The 15,323-nt window shown below is 47.2% G+C and overlaps 1 protein-coding gene across 2 annotated transcripts in view; it reads right to left on the reverse strand.

The window, feature by feature from the left end:
• Window positions 1–333: 333 nt before the first annotated feature.
• LOC143277505 (uncharacterized) overlaps window positions 334–15,323 on the reverse strand; it is a 39,739-nt gene continuing 24,749 nt past the window's right edge. For both annotated transcript variants that reach the window (XM_076582357.1, XM_076582358.1), the window contains exons 3-8: window positions 11,810–11,926; window positions 10,283–10,456; window positions 6,247–6,492; window positions 4,520–4,798; window positions 3,443–3,512; window positions 334–2,123 (exon numbers count right to left, since the gene is read on the reverse strand). In XM_076582357.1, the coding sequence (XP_076438472.1) occupies window positions 1,141–2,123; window positions 3,443–3,512; window positions 4,520–4,798; window positions 6,247–6,492; window positions 10,283–10,456; window positions 11,810–11,926 (1,869 nt within the window). In that variant the 3' untranslated portion in view covers window positions 334–1,140. The remainder of the gene's footprint in view (window positions 2,124–3,442; window positions 3,513–4,519; window positions 4,799–6,246; window positions 6,493–10,282; window positions 10,457–11,809; window positions 11,927–15,323) is intronic.

A 15,323-nucleotide genomic window follows, 5' to 3' on the forward strand; every position in this document is an offset into this window, starting at 1 on the left:
CACAGAGAAAGAACATTATGAAAAAAAACTAACAACAACAGAACATATGCAAAATGGTAGGTGCCAACTTGACAGAGATGACAACAGCACACTGCAAAGTGCAGCAGACCTTTAAGATCAGGAAGCCACAAAAAAAATAATAAAATAAAATAAAAATAAAATAAAGGCAAAAAATTATGTTCCCTTCTAACCAACACAACAAAACAACGGCACTTTGAATCAAAGGGCAACCCCACCCCCCCCCCACCCCCCTACTGCCCCCAAACAAAACACAGCATTGAAAGTTCAGCCAACACTTGGACAACTCAGTATGGTCAAGTACATTTTCAAACATTTATGGCATTTCTTACACAACATTACCACCCTTCCTGGGCTTCTGTTTTAGAACATGAAAAACAAAACCACAAAAAAAGACAACACAACAACACATGGCATCTAGTCGTCATGGGCAGGCTTGTATATCAATCGATGTTGGGCATATCCTCCTGCAAGTCACGTTTATAGCACAGAAACCGATGACGGTTTGTTGATTACTGCATAACATTTTTTTTTTAAACACCTCCAGCCAGGGAAAAAAACCCAACAACAAACAAACAAAACAGCAGAAAGTGTTGTCTCAAGTCATAAATCAACATCCAGAACAATCCACACACCCCGAAAGAAACCGAGAAAGCGCTCTGGAGATACACCACTCTGCATCAAATGAGTTGAACTTTCCAGAGTTATTTCCCTTCTTTTGATGATGTCATCAGTGACGTCACTATGGACATAATTATTACTAAGTAGCATTATGTACCAGTCAAGGGGTTTTCAACCCACGCAAACACGCATGTACACACGCACACACACACATAATGTGATGTCACTATGGACATAATCATCACTGCATACTATACAAGTCAAGGGGTTTTTAAACCCCCACCCCCCACCACACACACACGAATCCATCAGTGACGTCACTGTGGACATATTACCGCATACTATAGCAGTCTAACCCACAAATGCACACACACACAGACACACACACAGACACACACACACACAGACACACACACAGAGGGCTGCCGGCAGGGGGGATGGGTAGGGATGGGGAGGGATGTGGGCGGGGAGGAAGGACGTTCTTCCCCACACCTGCCCAGGTTACGTGTGGGCGTCAGCAGCGTTGTTGTTGGTGCTGGTGGTGGTGAGGGTCACGCTGTGCACTCCGCTGCTGGCCTTCACCACGCTCGCCAACACCTGCGCCGCCGACGTCAGTTGCTGACCCTGACCTTGACCCTGACCCCCACTCTTGTCCCCCAAAGTGGGCAGCACCAGCCCGGCAGCAGCGGAGTTGTTGGCCCCTCCTCCCCCCCCTGTGGCCGCGGCGGCCACGGCCAGAGAGCTGAGCACAGGGTGACCCGCCCCTAGCGACATGATGGGGATGGCGTTGCCTGTGGCCGCGTTCACCAGAGCAGCCGCCGCCGACGCGAACTGTTTGTCCGCACCCTTGTTGCCTGCGGCGACGGCGGTGGTGGCGGCGAGGGTGGGGACGAGGGTGGTGGTGGTGGCGGCGGCAGAAGCCACGTTGTTGTTGCTGGCGGCGGAGGTGACGATGGTGGTGGGTGTGAGGGAGGGGACGGGCACAGGGGTGAGCAGGGCCCCCTGGTGGTGGCTGTGGTGGTGGGCCATGACCTGCATGGCCGTAGGGCCGCTGTAGGAGGCCGGGGGGTTGATGCGCTTCTCCTTTTGGCGGCGGTTGCAGAACCAGACACGCACCACCTCCTTCTCCATGTTGAGCGTGTCGGCCAGCGTGGAGATCTCGTCTGAGGACGGCTTGGAGTTCTGTAGGAAGCTCTTCTCCAAGGCCACACGGATCGACGTGTCGATCGAGGTTCGCTTCTTCCGGCGACGACCCATGGCGTCCGCCGAGAGGGCGGCCGAGAGAGAACCCGCGGCGCCGGAGATGACGGCGGGATTACGGGACATGGCGTCGGCGTCTTGCAGCCACTTGTGCAGCAGGGGTTTGAGTTTGCACATGTTCTTGAAGGACAGGTTGAGCGCCTCGAAGCGGGAAATGGTGGTCTGGCTGAAGTCGTTGCCATACAGCTTGCCCATGGCGATGCCCACGTCACCCTGGGTGAAGCCTGACAGTGTGGTGTGGACAAAATGTCATCAGTGGATGTAAAATCACAACATGTCATCAGTGGATGTAAAATCACAACACGTCATCAGTGGATGTAAAATCACAACACATCATCAGTGGATGTACAACATGTCATCAGTGGATGTAAAATCACAACATGTCATCAGTGGATGTAAAATCACAACACGTCATCAGTGGATGTAAAATCAGAACGCATCAACAGTGGATGTAAAATCACAACATGTCATCAGTGGATGTAAAATCACAACATGTCATCAGTCATCAGTGGATGTAAAATCACAACACGTCATCAGTGGATGTAAAATCACAACACGTCATCAGTGGATGTACAACATGTCATCAGTGGATGTAAAATCACAACATGTCATCAGTCATCAGTGGATGTAAAATCACAACACGTCATCAGTGGATGTAAAATCACAACGTGTCATCAGTGGATGTAAAATCACAACGTGTCATCAGTGGATGTAAAATCACAACGCGTCATCAGTGGATGTAAAATCACAACATGTCATCAATCATCATTGGATGTAAAGTCACAACACGTCATCAGTGGATGTAAAATCACAACACGTCATCAGTGGATGTAAAATCACAACATGTCATCAGTGGATGTAAAGTCACAACACGTCATCAGTGGATGTAAAGTCACAACACGTCATCAGTGGATGTAAAATCACAACACGTCATCAGTGGATGTAAAATCACAAGTCAGAAAAATAACACGTACTTAGTATTGCTCTGTTTTTCTGTCCTCCTCCACCTCCCGTCACTCACCACATAAGCTCATAACTGTTCGAACTGGAGTCCACAGTAGTATACCTTCTCTGCATTTTATTTCATCTTATATATATCGAACCAAAAACAGAAACCAAAGAACATCACTTTAGTATTCTTCACAGGAAAGCCCACCAACATGGTCATCTGCATTCAAGTCTAAAAACTTTTCTTTTCTATTTCAATTTATTAAACAAGGATCAATACTGAATGCAAATATTGTGTCTTATTCATATCAGACTTGAAATGGAAATTTGGTGGTCTGCTTTTTGTCAGAGATTATGAAGTGAAGAAATGCACTTTTATACAAATAAATGCTATGGGGTATACCTGCAAGATACAAAGTGAATAATACGTAAAAAAAAAAAAAAAAACACCATCAGACATGGTAATCCAGATGGGTAGCTAACGTAATGCACAGGTAGGTGTTGCAGTATGTACAGCGACAATCTGGGGCTCTCTCTCTCTCTCTCACACACACACACACACACACACACACACACACTGTCACAGCACACTTACCCAGCTCTATCCTTCTGCGTTTGAAGGTTTTAGCAAACTGTTCCAGCTCCTCCAGGTCTATGTTTTCCTCCTGTGCACACAGACGACACACATTCCCTGGTCACACTGTACCACCACAAAAACAGCAACATCCCCATGAACCCACTGGTGTAAGTTTCAAAAAAGAAAAACATAACCTTCAATGAAAGGGGGGGGGAGGCGGAAGGGACGATGGAAAGAAAACAAACACCAAAACCCCACAAATAAAAAGTTTCAGCAATGCATTTGAGGCAAGCATGAACAGAACAATCATCTTCCATGGCGTTTTCTCTCAGCACTGACCTCCAAGAAAAACGTTGCAGTTAGGAGAGGAGGTCCTTTGCATACTCCCTAGTGCTGGCCAGTATTCTTACAAACTCACTTTCAGTTTCTAGTTTCTTTTTTTTTTCCTTTTTTTTTTTTTTTGCTGCCCCATCATCTGCACTGTTTCAGTGGCATTACTCCCACGCCGCTCATTTAGATTTCCCCATACACGGCCACACTTGGGTTCGTCTGTCACAGTTCCAACGTCGGCAGTCCACAGGAAACCATCGATGTTAGGTCACCAGGAGGCCAAACACCAGAGGAGACCCTGCACTGCTGCTGAGTCACTTCGGTGGTGTTCAGTGGTGCCTGTTCTGATTTAATGTACTTTGGACACCACCTACTAAGCCCCCTACTAACAACAATAATCGCTTAGTCGCGGCGCCAGACTGAGTGAGCGTCCCTCCCAGAGTGGAGACCGCCAACACGTCCCTCAAACAACAGCCCCCCATGAATCTGAGAAGTGGTCTGGATACCTGTCATTCAGATAAGATGATAAACCATAAAAGAACCCACAGCAAAAAAAGGGTTGTCCCTGGCAAAATTCTGCAGAAAAATCAACTTTGACAGGAAAACAAATAAAACTGCTGGCAAGGAAAAAAAAAAAAAAGAAAAAGAAAAAAAGGGTGGCACATGTCGCTCTCAGTGTAGCGACGCTCTCTCCCTGGGGAGAAGCACCCCGAATTTCACGCAGAGAAATCTGCTGTGACAAAGACAGCGATACAATAAACTCACCACGGTGACGGACATCCCATGCACCCCACCAGGGTACACCACAGTGGTGGTATCCAACGACGACGGAGAGTTCAGCTCGGGCGACGATGAAGGGGCGGCGATGCTGGTTTGTACGGTCAGTGGCTGGGAGCTAGTAGCCACCGTGGTCCGTTGAGTCTGGGACTGCTGTTGTTGCTGCTGCTGCTGTTGTTGCTGCTGTTGCTGTTGCTGCTGCTGTTGCAATGGCTGAGCAATCATTGCTGTAGCCACGCTCTGCAGGACTGGTAGCGCCCCAGCCGCCTGTTGGGAGGAGACAACAAACATCGTCATGTGTCTGCAGTAATAATGTTTAACATGACTGTGTAATGGGTGTTTTATATAATCACGTATAGAAAACTAGAGGAAATGTGTTCATACATTAGATATCCCATGTGTGGGTTGTGTTCTTTTCACATTACGTTAGCCATGCTAGATATAATGTCTATTATATGTTATAAAACTGCACTGTTACACATGATGAAAATGTGTCCACCTTGACCAAATTGATAGAACAATATAAGTATAATGACTTATGATGACGATGTTATTGTTAATGTACACTGTATTCATTTTTTTTCTTTCTTTGTTTTTTCCCCTTTCTTTTCCATTTACTCTGAATTGTTATAATGAATTCATATACAAAATAAAACGGTGGTCGACCCAAGAAAGTCCGGGGAAAAAAACAAAAAAAACAAAACAAAACATCGTCATCGTTGTCATCATCACTGCCCCCACCCAGCACAGTGCCAGCGATATCAACCATTGTCGACACCACTCACGCATGCATGCACACACACACACACACATCACCGTCGTTGTTGCTGGTGCCATCGTCATCACCACTGCCGCCACTTAACACAATGTCAACAATATGATCCTTGTCAACACCATTCATGCACTCATGCACGCACAAACACATACACACACATATATCCGTCATCGTTGGTGTGGTCATCATCACTCCCACCACAAACATTATGTCTGTAATATCACCACTGTCAAGACCACTCACGCACTCACTCATGCACACATGCGCATTTTCATACACAACCATCATCATTGGTGTCATTGTCATCATCACGGCTGCCAAACACAATGTCAGCAATACCACCATTCTCAACACCATTCACGCACACATGCATGCACACGCACACACACACACACACACATTCAATCACAAACACACAGACACAAACTCACACACATACACACACAGTGAGAGAGAGACACACACACACATACACCCACAAACACAGATACACCCACAGAGACACACACCCACAAACACACAGACAGAGAAAGATTTCAGTTTCTGTTTCAGTAGCTCAAGGAGGCGTCACTGCGTTTGGACAAATCCATATACGCTACACCACATCTGCCAAGCAGATGCCTGACCAGCAGCGTAACCCAACGCGCTTAGTCAGGCTTTGAGAAAAATAAAGAAAAAAAAAAAACATAAAAAAGAACTACTACTACTAATAATAATATGTACAAGGTGCAAAAACTTGATGAAGTCAACTATAAGTGTACAAAAAAAAAAAAAAAAAAAAAGAGAGAAAAAAAAGAGAAAATAAAATAAAATAAATAAAACAATGAATAAATAACTAAATAATAATAATGTAATTAAGAGAGAGAGACCCCCCTCCACCCACCCACCCACCCAGACACACACCCCCTACCCCACACCCCCACACGAGCAGAGACCTGACCTGGTTCTGCACCAGCAGCTGAGGCTGAAGGCCGGGGAGCTGTGCGGGGTTGACCAGCACGATGTGTTGCAGGCCTTGTGCCGCCTGCAGCGCCCCCGCTGGGATCTGCAGCGTCTGTAACGTCGTTGCCTGCTGCCCCCCTCCCCCTGCGCCCCCAGACACCGCCACTGCTGGGATGGCAAGCTGTACCGGTGCTGGCACCTGGGAGACCGCTATGGCCTGTCGGGACTGCTGCTCTGCTTGGACCTGTTGTGGGGGAGGGGGGGGGGGGTAATTCATAGTTTGTTAAATCAGAAGGGTAGTTGTCTGAATACCGCTATGGGCTGTTGGGACTGCTGCTCCACTTGGACCTGTTGTCATGGAGGGCGGGGTGGTGGTGGTGGTGGGTAATTCACAGTTTGTTAGATCTGCAGGGTGGTTGTCAGGACTGGTAACACATAGTTGATAAGTATAGGGTGGTGGTTGTCGCTGAGACCGCTGCTTTGCTTGTACCTGTGCTGGGAGGGAGGGGCGGGTTGGGGGGGGAGGGGAATTCACAGTTTGTTCAGAAGGGTGGTTGTCCGGAGACCACAATGGGCTGTCAGGACCTGTGTCAGGGGGGGTAATTCACAGTTTGTTAGATCAGTAGGATCAGTAGGGTAGCTGGTGGGGACACCACGATGGACTGTCAGGACTGCTTCTTCGTTTGGACCTGTGTCAGGGGGGGTAATTCACAGTTTGTTAGATCAGTAGGATCAGTAGGGTAGCTGGCGGGGACACCACGATGGACTGTCAGGACTGCTTCTTCGTTTGAACCTGTGTCAGGGGGGGTAATTCACAGTTTGTTAGATCTGCAGAGTGGGTGTCTTTGATACGGATACTTATATATATAGCGCCTATCCTCGGTCAGAGACCAAGCTCCAAGCGCATTACAAACACAGGGTCATTTGCACAACAGGCTGCCTTCCTGGGTAGAGCCGACTGACTGCTGCCACTGGGCGCTCATCATACATTTCCTGTGTCATTCAATCGGATTTCAGGCACGCACACATACACACTCTGACAGACAGGTGACATTTTCCATGTATGATCGTTTTGTCTATTTACCCCCTGTACTGAGCAAGGAGATCTGAAGCCTCTCGCAAACAAACTGTGATCCAGTTTTAGTTTGTCAAGGTGTCACTGCGTTCAGACAAATCTACAAAAACACTACACCACATCTGCTAGGCAGATGCCTAACCAGCAGCATAACCCAACGTGCTTTGTCAGGCCTTGAGGGCATAGATTTCTGCTTGTGTACCTATCGGAGTGGATTTCTTCTACAGAATGTTGCCACGGGGCAACACTTTTGTTGACATGGATTCTTCTTCAGTGCGCAAAGTGCATGCTGCAAACAGCATCTGTCATTGTCTCATTAGAATGACCAGACACTCAGTCTAAATTTCAAGTCACTGTCTCATCGGAATGACCAGACACTCAATTTGAATTTCAAGTCATTGTCTCATCGGAATGACTAGACACTCAATTTGAATTTCAAGTCATTGTCTCATCGGAATGACCAGACACTCAATTTGAATTTCAAGTCATTGTTTCACTGGAATGACCAGACACTCAATTTGAATTTCAAGTCACTGTCTCAGCAGAATGACCAGACGCTCAATTTGAATTTCAAGTCATCGTCTCATCGGAATGACTAGACACTCAATTTGAATTTCAAGTCATTGTTTCATCGGAATGACTAGACACTCAATTTGAATTTCAAGTCATTGTCTCATCGGAATGACTAGACACTCAATTTGAATTTCAAGTCATTGTCTCATCGGAATGACCAGACACTCAATTTGAATTTCAAGTCATTGTCTCATCGGAATGACAGGACACTCAATTTGAATTTCAAGTCATTGTTTCATCGGAATGACCAGACACTCAATTTGAATTTCAAGTCATTGTCTGATTGGAATGACTAGACACTCAATTTGAATTTCAAGTCATTGTTTCATCGGAATGACCAGACGCTCAATTTGAATTTCAAGTCATTGTCTCATCGGAATGACTAGACACTCAATTTGAATTTCAAGTCATTGTCTCATCAGAATGACCGGACACTCAATTTGAATTTCAAGTCAAACTTGGGAGAAACGGCAAGACTGGGATTAGAAACCAGACCCTTACAGACACTGCACTGGCAGGTAAGCATCCAAATCATTTTGCCACCTTCCACGCTTACCTGTGTCAGGGGTCAGTCTGGGATCAGACACGCCTACCCCAGAATCTCACTATCAGTACTACAGCATTCAAAAACCCGGAACAAACCAAACTCATCAGTAACACCATGTCACGTTTGCTCACAGTCACAGAACAGCACCTGCACAGACCAAAGAGAACTGCCAAACATAGTCTGTCAATCAGTACCACAGCATTCAAAAACCCGGAACAAACCATACTCATCAGCAACACCATGTCATGTTAGCTCACAGTCACAGAACAGCACCTGCACAGACCAAAAAGAACTGCCAAACATAGTCTGACAACCAGTACTACAGCATTCAAAAACCCAGAACAAACCAAACTCATCAGTAACACCATGTCACGTTTTCTTGCAGTCACAGAACAGCACCTGCACAGACCAAAAAGAACTGCCAAACATAGTCTGACAACCAGTACTACAGCATTCAAAAACCCGGAACAAACCAAACTCATCAGTAACACCATGTCACGTTTGCTCGCAGTTACAGAACAGCACCTGCACAGACCAAAAAGAACTGCCGAACATAGAAACCCAATGACCACCGAAAATGAAGTGAACTCTGTATACAACATGCACAAGACTGAATAGGCTGACAACACCACACTACAGGAATGTGAAAAATACATGACCATTCTGCAATCTGGGGAGGGAGATAGCATGACAGCTTAAATGGCTCCAGAAGGCCATGAAATGAATTGGCAAACTGTCAACTAGCAACAAAGCAGTGTCTAGGGCTTGGCACAGGAATGCAGTAAATTCATGTCCACTGTGTCTAGGACTCGGCACAGGAAGGCAGTGAATTCATGTCCACTGTGTCTAGGGCTCAGCACAGGAAGGCAGTGTCTAGGGCTCAGCACAGGAAGGCAGTGTCTAGGGCTTGGCACAGCAAGGCAGTGAATTCATACCCACAGTGTCTAGGGCTCGGCACAGGAAGACAGTGAATTCATGTCCACTGTGTCCAGGGCTCGGCACAGAAAGTGAACTCATGTCCACTGTGTCGAGGGCCCAGCACAGGAAGGCAGTGTCTAGGACTTGGCACAGGAAGGCAGTGAATTCATACCCACAGTGTCTAGGGCTTGGCACAGGAAGGCAGTGAATTCATGTCCACTGTGTCTAGAGCTCCGCACAGGAAGGCAGTGAATTCATGTCCACTGTGTCTAGGGCTCGGCACAGGAAGGCAGTGTCTAGGGCTCGGCACAGGAAGACAGTGAATTCATGTCCACTGTGTCCAGGGCTTGGCACAGAAAGTGAACTCATGTCCACTATGTCTAGAGCTCCGCACAGGAAGGCAGTGAATTCATGTCCACTGTGTCTAGGGCTCGGCACAGGAAGGCAGTGTCTAGGGCTCGGCACAGGAAGGCAGTGAATTCATACCCACAGTGTCTAGGGCTTGGCACAGGAAGGCAGTGAATTCATACCCACAGTGTCTAGGGCTTGGCACAGGAAGGCAGTGAATTCATACCCACAGTGTCTAGGGCTTGGCACAGGAAGGCAGTGAATTCATACCCACAGTGTCTAGGGCTCGGCATAGGAAGGCGGGACCCAGACCTCTCTTGTAATGTTCTCCGACCGAAGTCAGGTACCCATTCACACCTGAACGGAGTGAGAAAAATCAGAGTACAGTACCTTTCCCACAGGACAACACACCATGCCGAAACAGGGCACTCGAACCCTGACCACAGGTGAACACCTAACTCACCAGTGACGTCCAACACTTTACAGACTTTGCCAGGGCGGCCATCACACCAACATTCATGACAACAATTCCCCCCCCCCCCACTATCTCCAATCCAGCGTTTGACTGTGTACCTGTGTCTGGGTCGTCAGAACTGTCTGCAACTGTTTCTGTCCGCTCTGTTGCTGTTGCTGTTGCTGCTGTTGTTGCTGTTGCTGTTGTTGTTGGGCCTGGGCCTGTATCAGCAGAGCCTGTATGTCCTGCTGGGTCAGCGTCAGGCCGGCTGGCAGCGCTGTGGTCACTGGGATCTGGACAGAGGGGAAAAAATGGATTAACTCACTCAGTACGGCCAGTCCTCTCTTCTCCTCTACACAGACCCCTCGGATGTCCAGTGGGTGTCGGAATGACCCAAGCTTTAGCTTCCGTCGTCAGAATTGTGGTATTCTTTGTCAACATTCACCTCTTCAGTTTTAGAGCCTTCTGCTTGCAATATTTTGATGATGGTAATTGGGGTGAAACGCTGTTAACGTCGTCTCTTCCGCCGTTCATATGGAGAGAGTTAAAACAATGAAATTATGGCATCATCCTTCCCCCACCTTTCTCCAGGACACAGCGTAACTGTTTGTTATTCATCATCTGCAGCTCCCATCATCACTTGTCGTCTACCAGTGGTTTAACTACCCTGCACACATTCTCACATACACACTCACACACGTCACACCATACACACACACAGACTCACACACACACAAATGACACTTACATGTGTCACACCATGCACACACATACACACCACCACCATCACACACACTCACTTCTACAAGTTTGCCCCCACACACCCTCACACCTGTTTCACACAAACACACATCAGCATCACCCCGCCCCACCACACTCACTCTCCCACATATACCAAATCATACCAAAACACACACACACACAAACCTCCTTCCACCTTACATTTAAACCAATCTCCCCCCACACACACAAACAAGCATACAGACATGCACACACACAAACACACATGCGCTCACAACACCTGCACCCATACACACCCACACACAAACCCCCACCACCCACACACAAACACCCCACACACACCCTAACCCCCCTCTCCACCCCCTTCCCACACACAAACACCCCACACACACCCTAACCCCCCTCTCCACCCCAAATGCACCCTCCCCTCACCCCTCTCTCCACCCCCAACACAAACAGTAACTCCCCCCCCCCCATCTCCACCCCCAACACACAAATACTCCCCACACCCCTCACCCTCTCACACAAACATCCCCACACCCCTCTCTCTCCAACTCCCCACACAAACATCCCCACACCCCTCTCTCTCCAACTCCCCACACCCCTCTCTCTCCAACTCCCCACACAAACACCCCCACACCCCTTCTCTCCAACTCCCCACACAAACACGCCCACAACCCTTCCCCCCCTCACACAAACACACCCACACCCCTCTTTCCAACTCCCCACACTAACACCCCCACACCCCTTCTCTCCAACTCCCCACACAAACACGCCCACACCCCTTCCCCCCCTCACACAAACATTCCCACACCTCTAACCCACCTCTCCACCCCCTACCCCCCAACACTACTACCTCCTCCCCTCACCCCCACCCCCCCCACCCACACACAGACATCACTGACCACAGCCTGGTGACCAAACTGGTTCTGGATGATGATTCCTGTGGAGGACATGTTGACCGGCAGTTGCTGAGCCACCACCTGTAACGGCTGTGATGCCCCTCCCCCTCCACTGCCTTCCTGCAACACACACACAGATGCCAACCCCTGTCAGGTGTTTGCAGGAACAGTCAGGAAATTTGGATTGACGGGCGCAATAGCCGAATGGTTAAAGCACTGGACTTTCAATCTGAGGGTCCCGGGTTCGAATCACGGTGACAGCGCCTGGTGGGTAAAGAGTGCAGATTTTTACGATCACCCAGGTCAACATATGTGCAGACCTGCTAGTGCCTGAACCCCCTTCGTGTGTATATGCAAGCAGAAGATCAAATACGCACGTTAAAGATCCTGTAATCCATGTCGGCGTTCGGTGGGTTATGGAAACAAGAACATACCCAGCATGCACACCCCCGAAAACGGAGTATGGCTGCCTACATGGCGGGGTAAAAACGGCCATACACATAAAAGCCCACTCGTGTACATACGAGTGAACGCAGAAGAAGAAGAAGAAGGACTGAACATTTTGAATTTTGGTAGGAACACTCCGACTCCCAGCCACATCAGCAAACCTGCATTTTACCTACAAGACTTAAGAGCACATGGGCCTGCCTTCAACACGGTGTAACTGCTATGATTAAGCCGACTGGTCCACTCGATGCTGTTTCAATGTGAACACGCACACGATCAGCTGAGCATCAATACACGAGAGCAAGGTTAGTAGTGACCGCCCTGGCCTCGTAATCGATAGGTCTAGAGCGTCTGGGTAACATTATGACAGGAAAGCATGTGACCATGCTAGGTAGTCGGATCGAAAATGAACTTGTCGCAACAGTTTTGATGTTCGCATTAACGTCAGGACAAACTGTGACTGAGCGTAACAAAATACAGCAGTTTCAGTTTTCAGTTTCAGTAGCTCAAGGAGGCGTCACTGCGTTCGGACAAATCCATATACGCTACACCACATCTGCCAAGCAGATGCCTGACCAGCAGTGTAACCCAACTCTCCGTCAGGCTCGGAGTTTATATATATATATATATATATATATCTGTGCGTTCCATATCAGAGTGGATTTCTTCTGCAGAATGTTGCCAGAGGATAACACTTACTTTGCCGTGGGCTCTCTTTAACTCACTCAGTACGGCCAGTCCTCTCTTCTCCTCTACACAGACCCCTCGGATGCCCAATGGGTGTCTGAATGACCCAACCTTTAGCTTCCGTCGTCAGAATTGTAGTATTCTTTGTCAACATTCATGCCTTCAGTATAAGAGCCTTCCGCTTGCAATATTTTGATGATGGTAATTGGGGTGAAACGCTGTTAACGTCGTCTCTTTCGCCGTTCGTATGGAAAGAGTTAAGTGTGCAAAGTGTGCTACATACAGGACCTCACTTCACCATTTCATCCGAATGACTCAATTCAATTCAATTCAATTCAAAATACTTTATTATCTCCTTCAACCAAAACCAGAAAATTTTCTTTAGGCTCACTTAAAATAAAATGCCCGTCAGCAAAAAAAAAGAAAAAAAAAAGGACACACCCTTCACTTATCACCATGTACACATCAATTATTATGTAAAAAGAAAAAAAACATGTGGTAAAATACTATTACATTCAGAGTGTAACAACTGTGTGTGGTTGCGTGTGTGCCCGTGCGCGTGCATGCCTCGTTTTGTGTGCGCGCATGACTAGACGCTCAGTTTGATTTTTCCAGTCAAACTTGGGAGAAAGGGCAAGATATGCATTCCAACCCAGACCCTCACAGACACTGTACTGGCAGACAGGCATCTTAACCATTCTGCCACCTTCCTCCTGTAATTTGTATTTCTTTTTATCACAACAGATTTCTCTGTGTGAAATTCGGGCTGCTCTCCCCAGGGAGAGCGCATCGCTACACTACAGCGCCACCCATTTTTTTTGTATTTTTTCCTGCGTGCAGTTTTATTTGTTTTTCCTATCGAAGTGGATTTTTCTACAGAATTTTGCCAGGAACAACCTTTTTGTTGCCGTGGGTTCTTTTACGTGCGCTAAGTGCATGCTGCACATGGGACCTCGGTTTATCGTCTCATCCGAATGACTAGCGTCCAGACCACCACTCAAGGTCTAGTGGAGGGGGAGAAAATATCAGCGGCTGAGCCATGATTCGAACCAGCGCGCTCAGATTCTCTCTCGCTTCCTAGGCGGACGCGTTACCTCTTGGCCATCACTCCACTGTAATACACTAACACACCCTTTTGTTGCCGTGGGTTCTTTTTTTTGTGCGCTAAGTGCATGCTGTACAAGGAACCTGGATTTATCGTCTCATCAGAATAACTAGCGTCCAGACCACCACTCAGGTCTAGTGGAGGGGGAGAAAATACTGGCACCTGTGGGGCTCGAACCAATGTGCTCAGATTCTCTTGCTTCCAAGGCGGACATGTTAAAAACTAGCCCAACACTGCACTCAATATGTGTGGCCATTACCGAAAAAAAATCAAAATATCTGGATACATGGTCAATCAGTTTTCATCATGTTACAGCCATGAGATCTTCTTCTTCTTCTTCTGCGTTTGTGGGCTGCAACTCCCACATTCACTCGTATGCACACAAGTGGGCTTTTACGTGTATGACAGTTTTTACCCCGCCATGTAGGCAGCCATACTCCGTTTTCGGGGGTGTGCATGTTGGGTATGTTCTTGTTTCCATAACCCACCGAACGCTGACATGGATTACAGGATCTTTAACGTGCGTATTTGATCTTCTGCTTGCATATACACACGAAGGGGGTTCAGGCACTAGCAGGTCTGCACATATGTTGACCTGGGAGATCGTAAAAATCTCCACCCTTTACCCACCAGGCGCCGTCACCGTGATTCGAACCTGGGACCCTCAGATTGACAGTCCAACGTTTTAACCACTCGGCTACTGCGCCTGTCAGCCATGAGATCAATCAAAGTAATGCTGGAAAGACCACTTCACCAGTGTTGTGTCCACTCCAGGTAAAATGTAAATCAAGGTGTGAAAATGTTCTATGTCTGATATGCCAGCAGCTGACCTGAAAACACTCAACACATGACAGCTCACTAGTGACGCAGCTTGCACGGCACACACACCTCATCAAATATGCACAACAAATACAACAACAAACAACAACTACAAAATATATACACAACACAATGAATATTATATATATATATATATATATATATATATATATATATATATATATAAAATAATAATAATAATATATATATATATATATATATATATATATATACACACACACATAAATACACACACACACACACACACACACACACACACACACACATATATATATATACTATATCTATCTATCTATCTCTCTCTCTCTCTACACACACACACACAACACACACACACACACACACACACCATTATACAACCTAGCAACGACTCATTACTAATACAACAACATTCAAAACATGCCACGAATACAAATCTATTCATCACTTTGCAATTCA

The sequence above is a fragment of the Babylonia areolata genome, chromosome 34 (assembly GCF_041734735.1).
Source record: "Babylonia areolata isolate BAREFJ2019XMU chromosome 34, ASM4173473v1, whole genome shotgun sequence".
Lineage (NCBI taxonomy): Eukaryota > Metazoa > Mollusca > Gastropoda > Neogastropoda > Buccinidae > Babylonia > Babylonia areolata.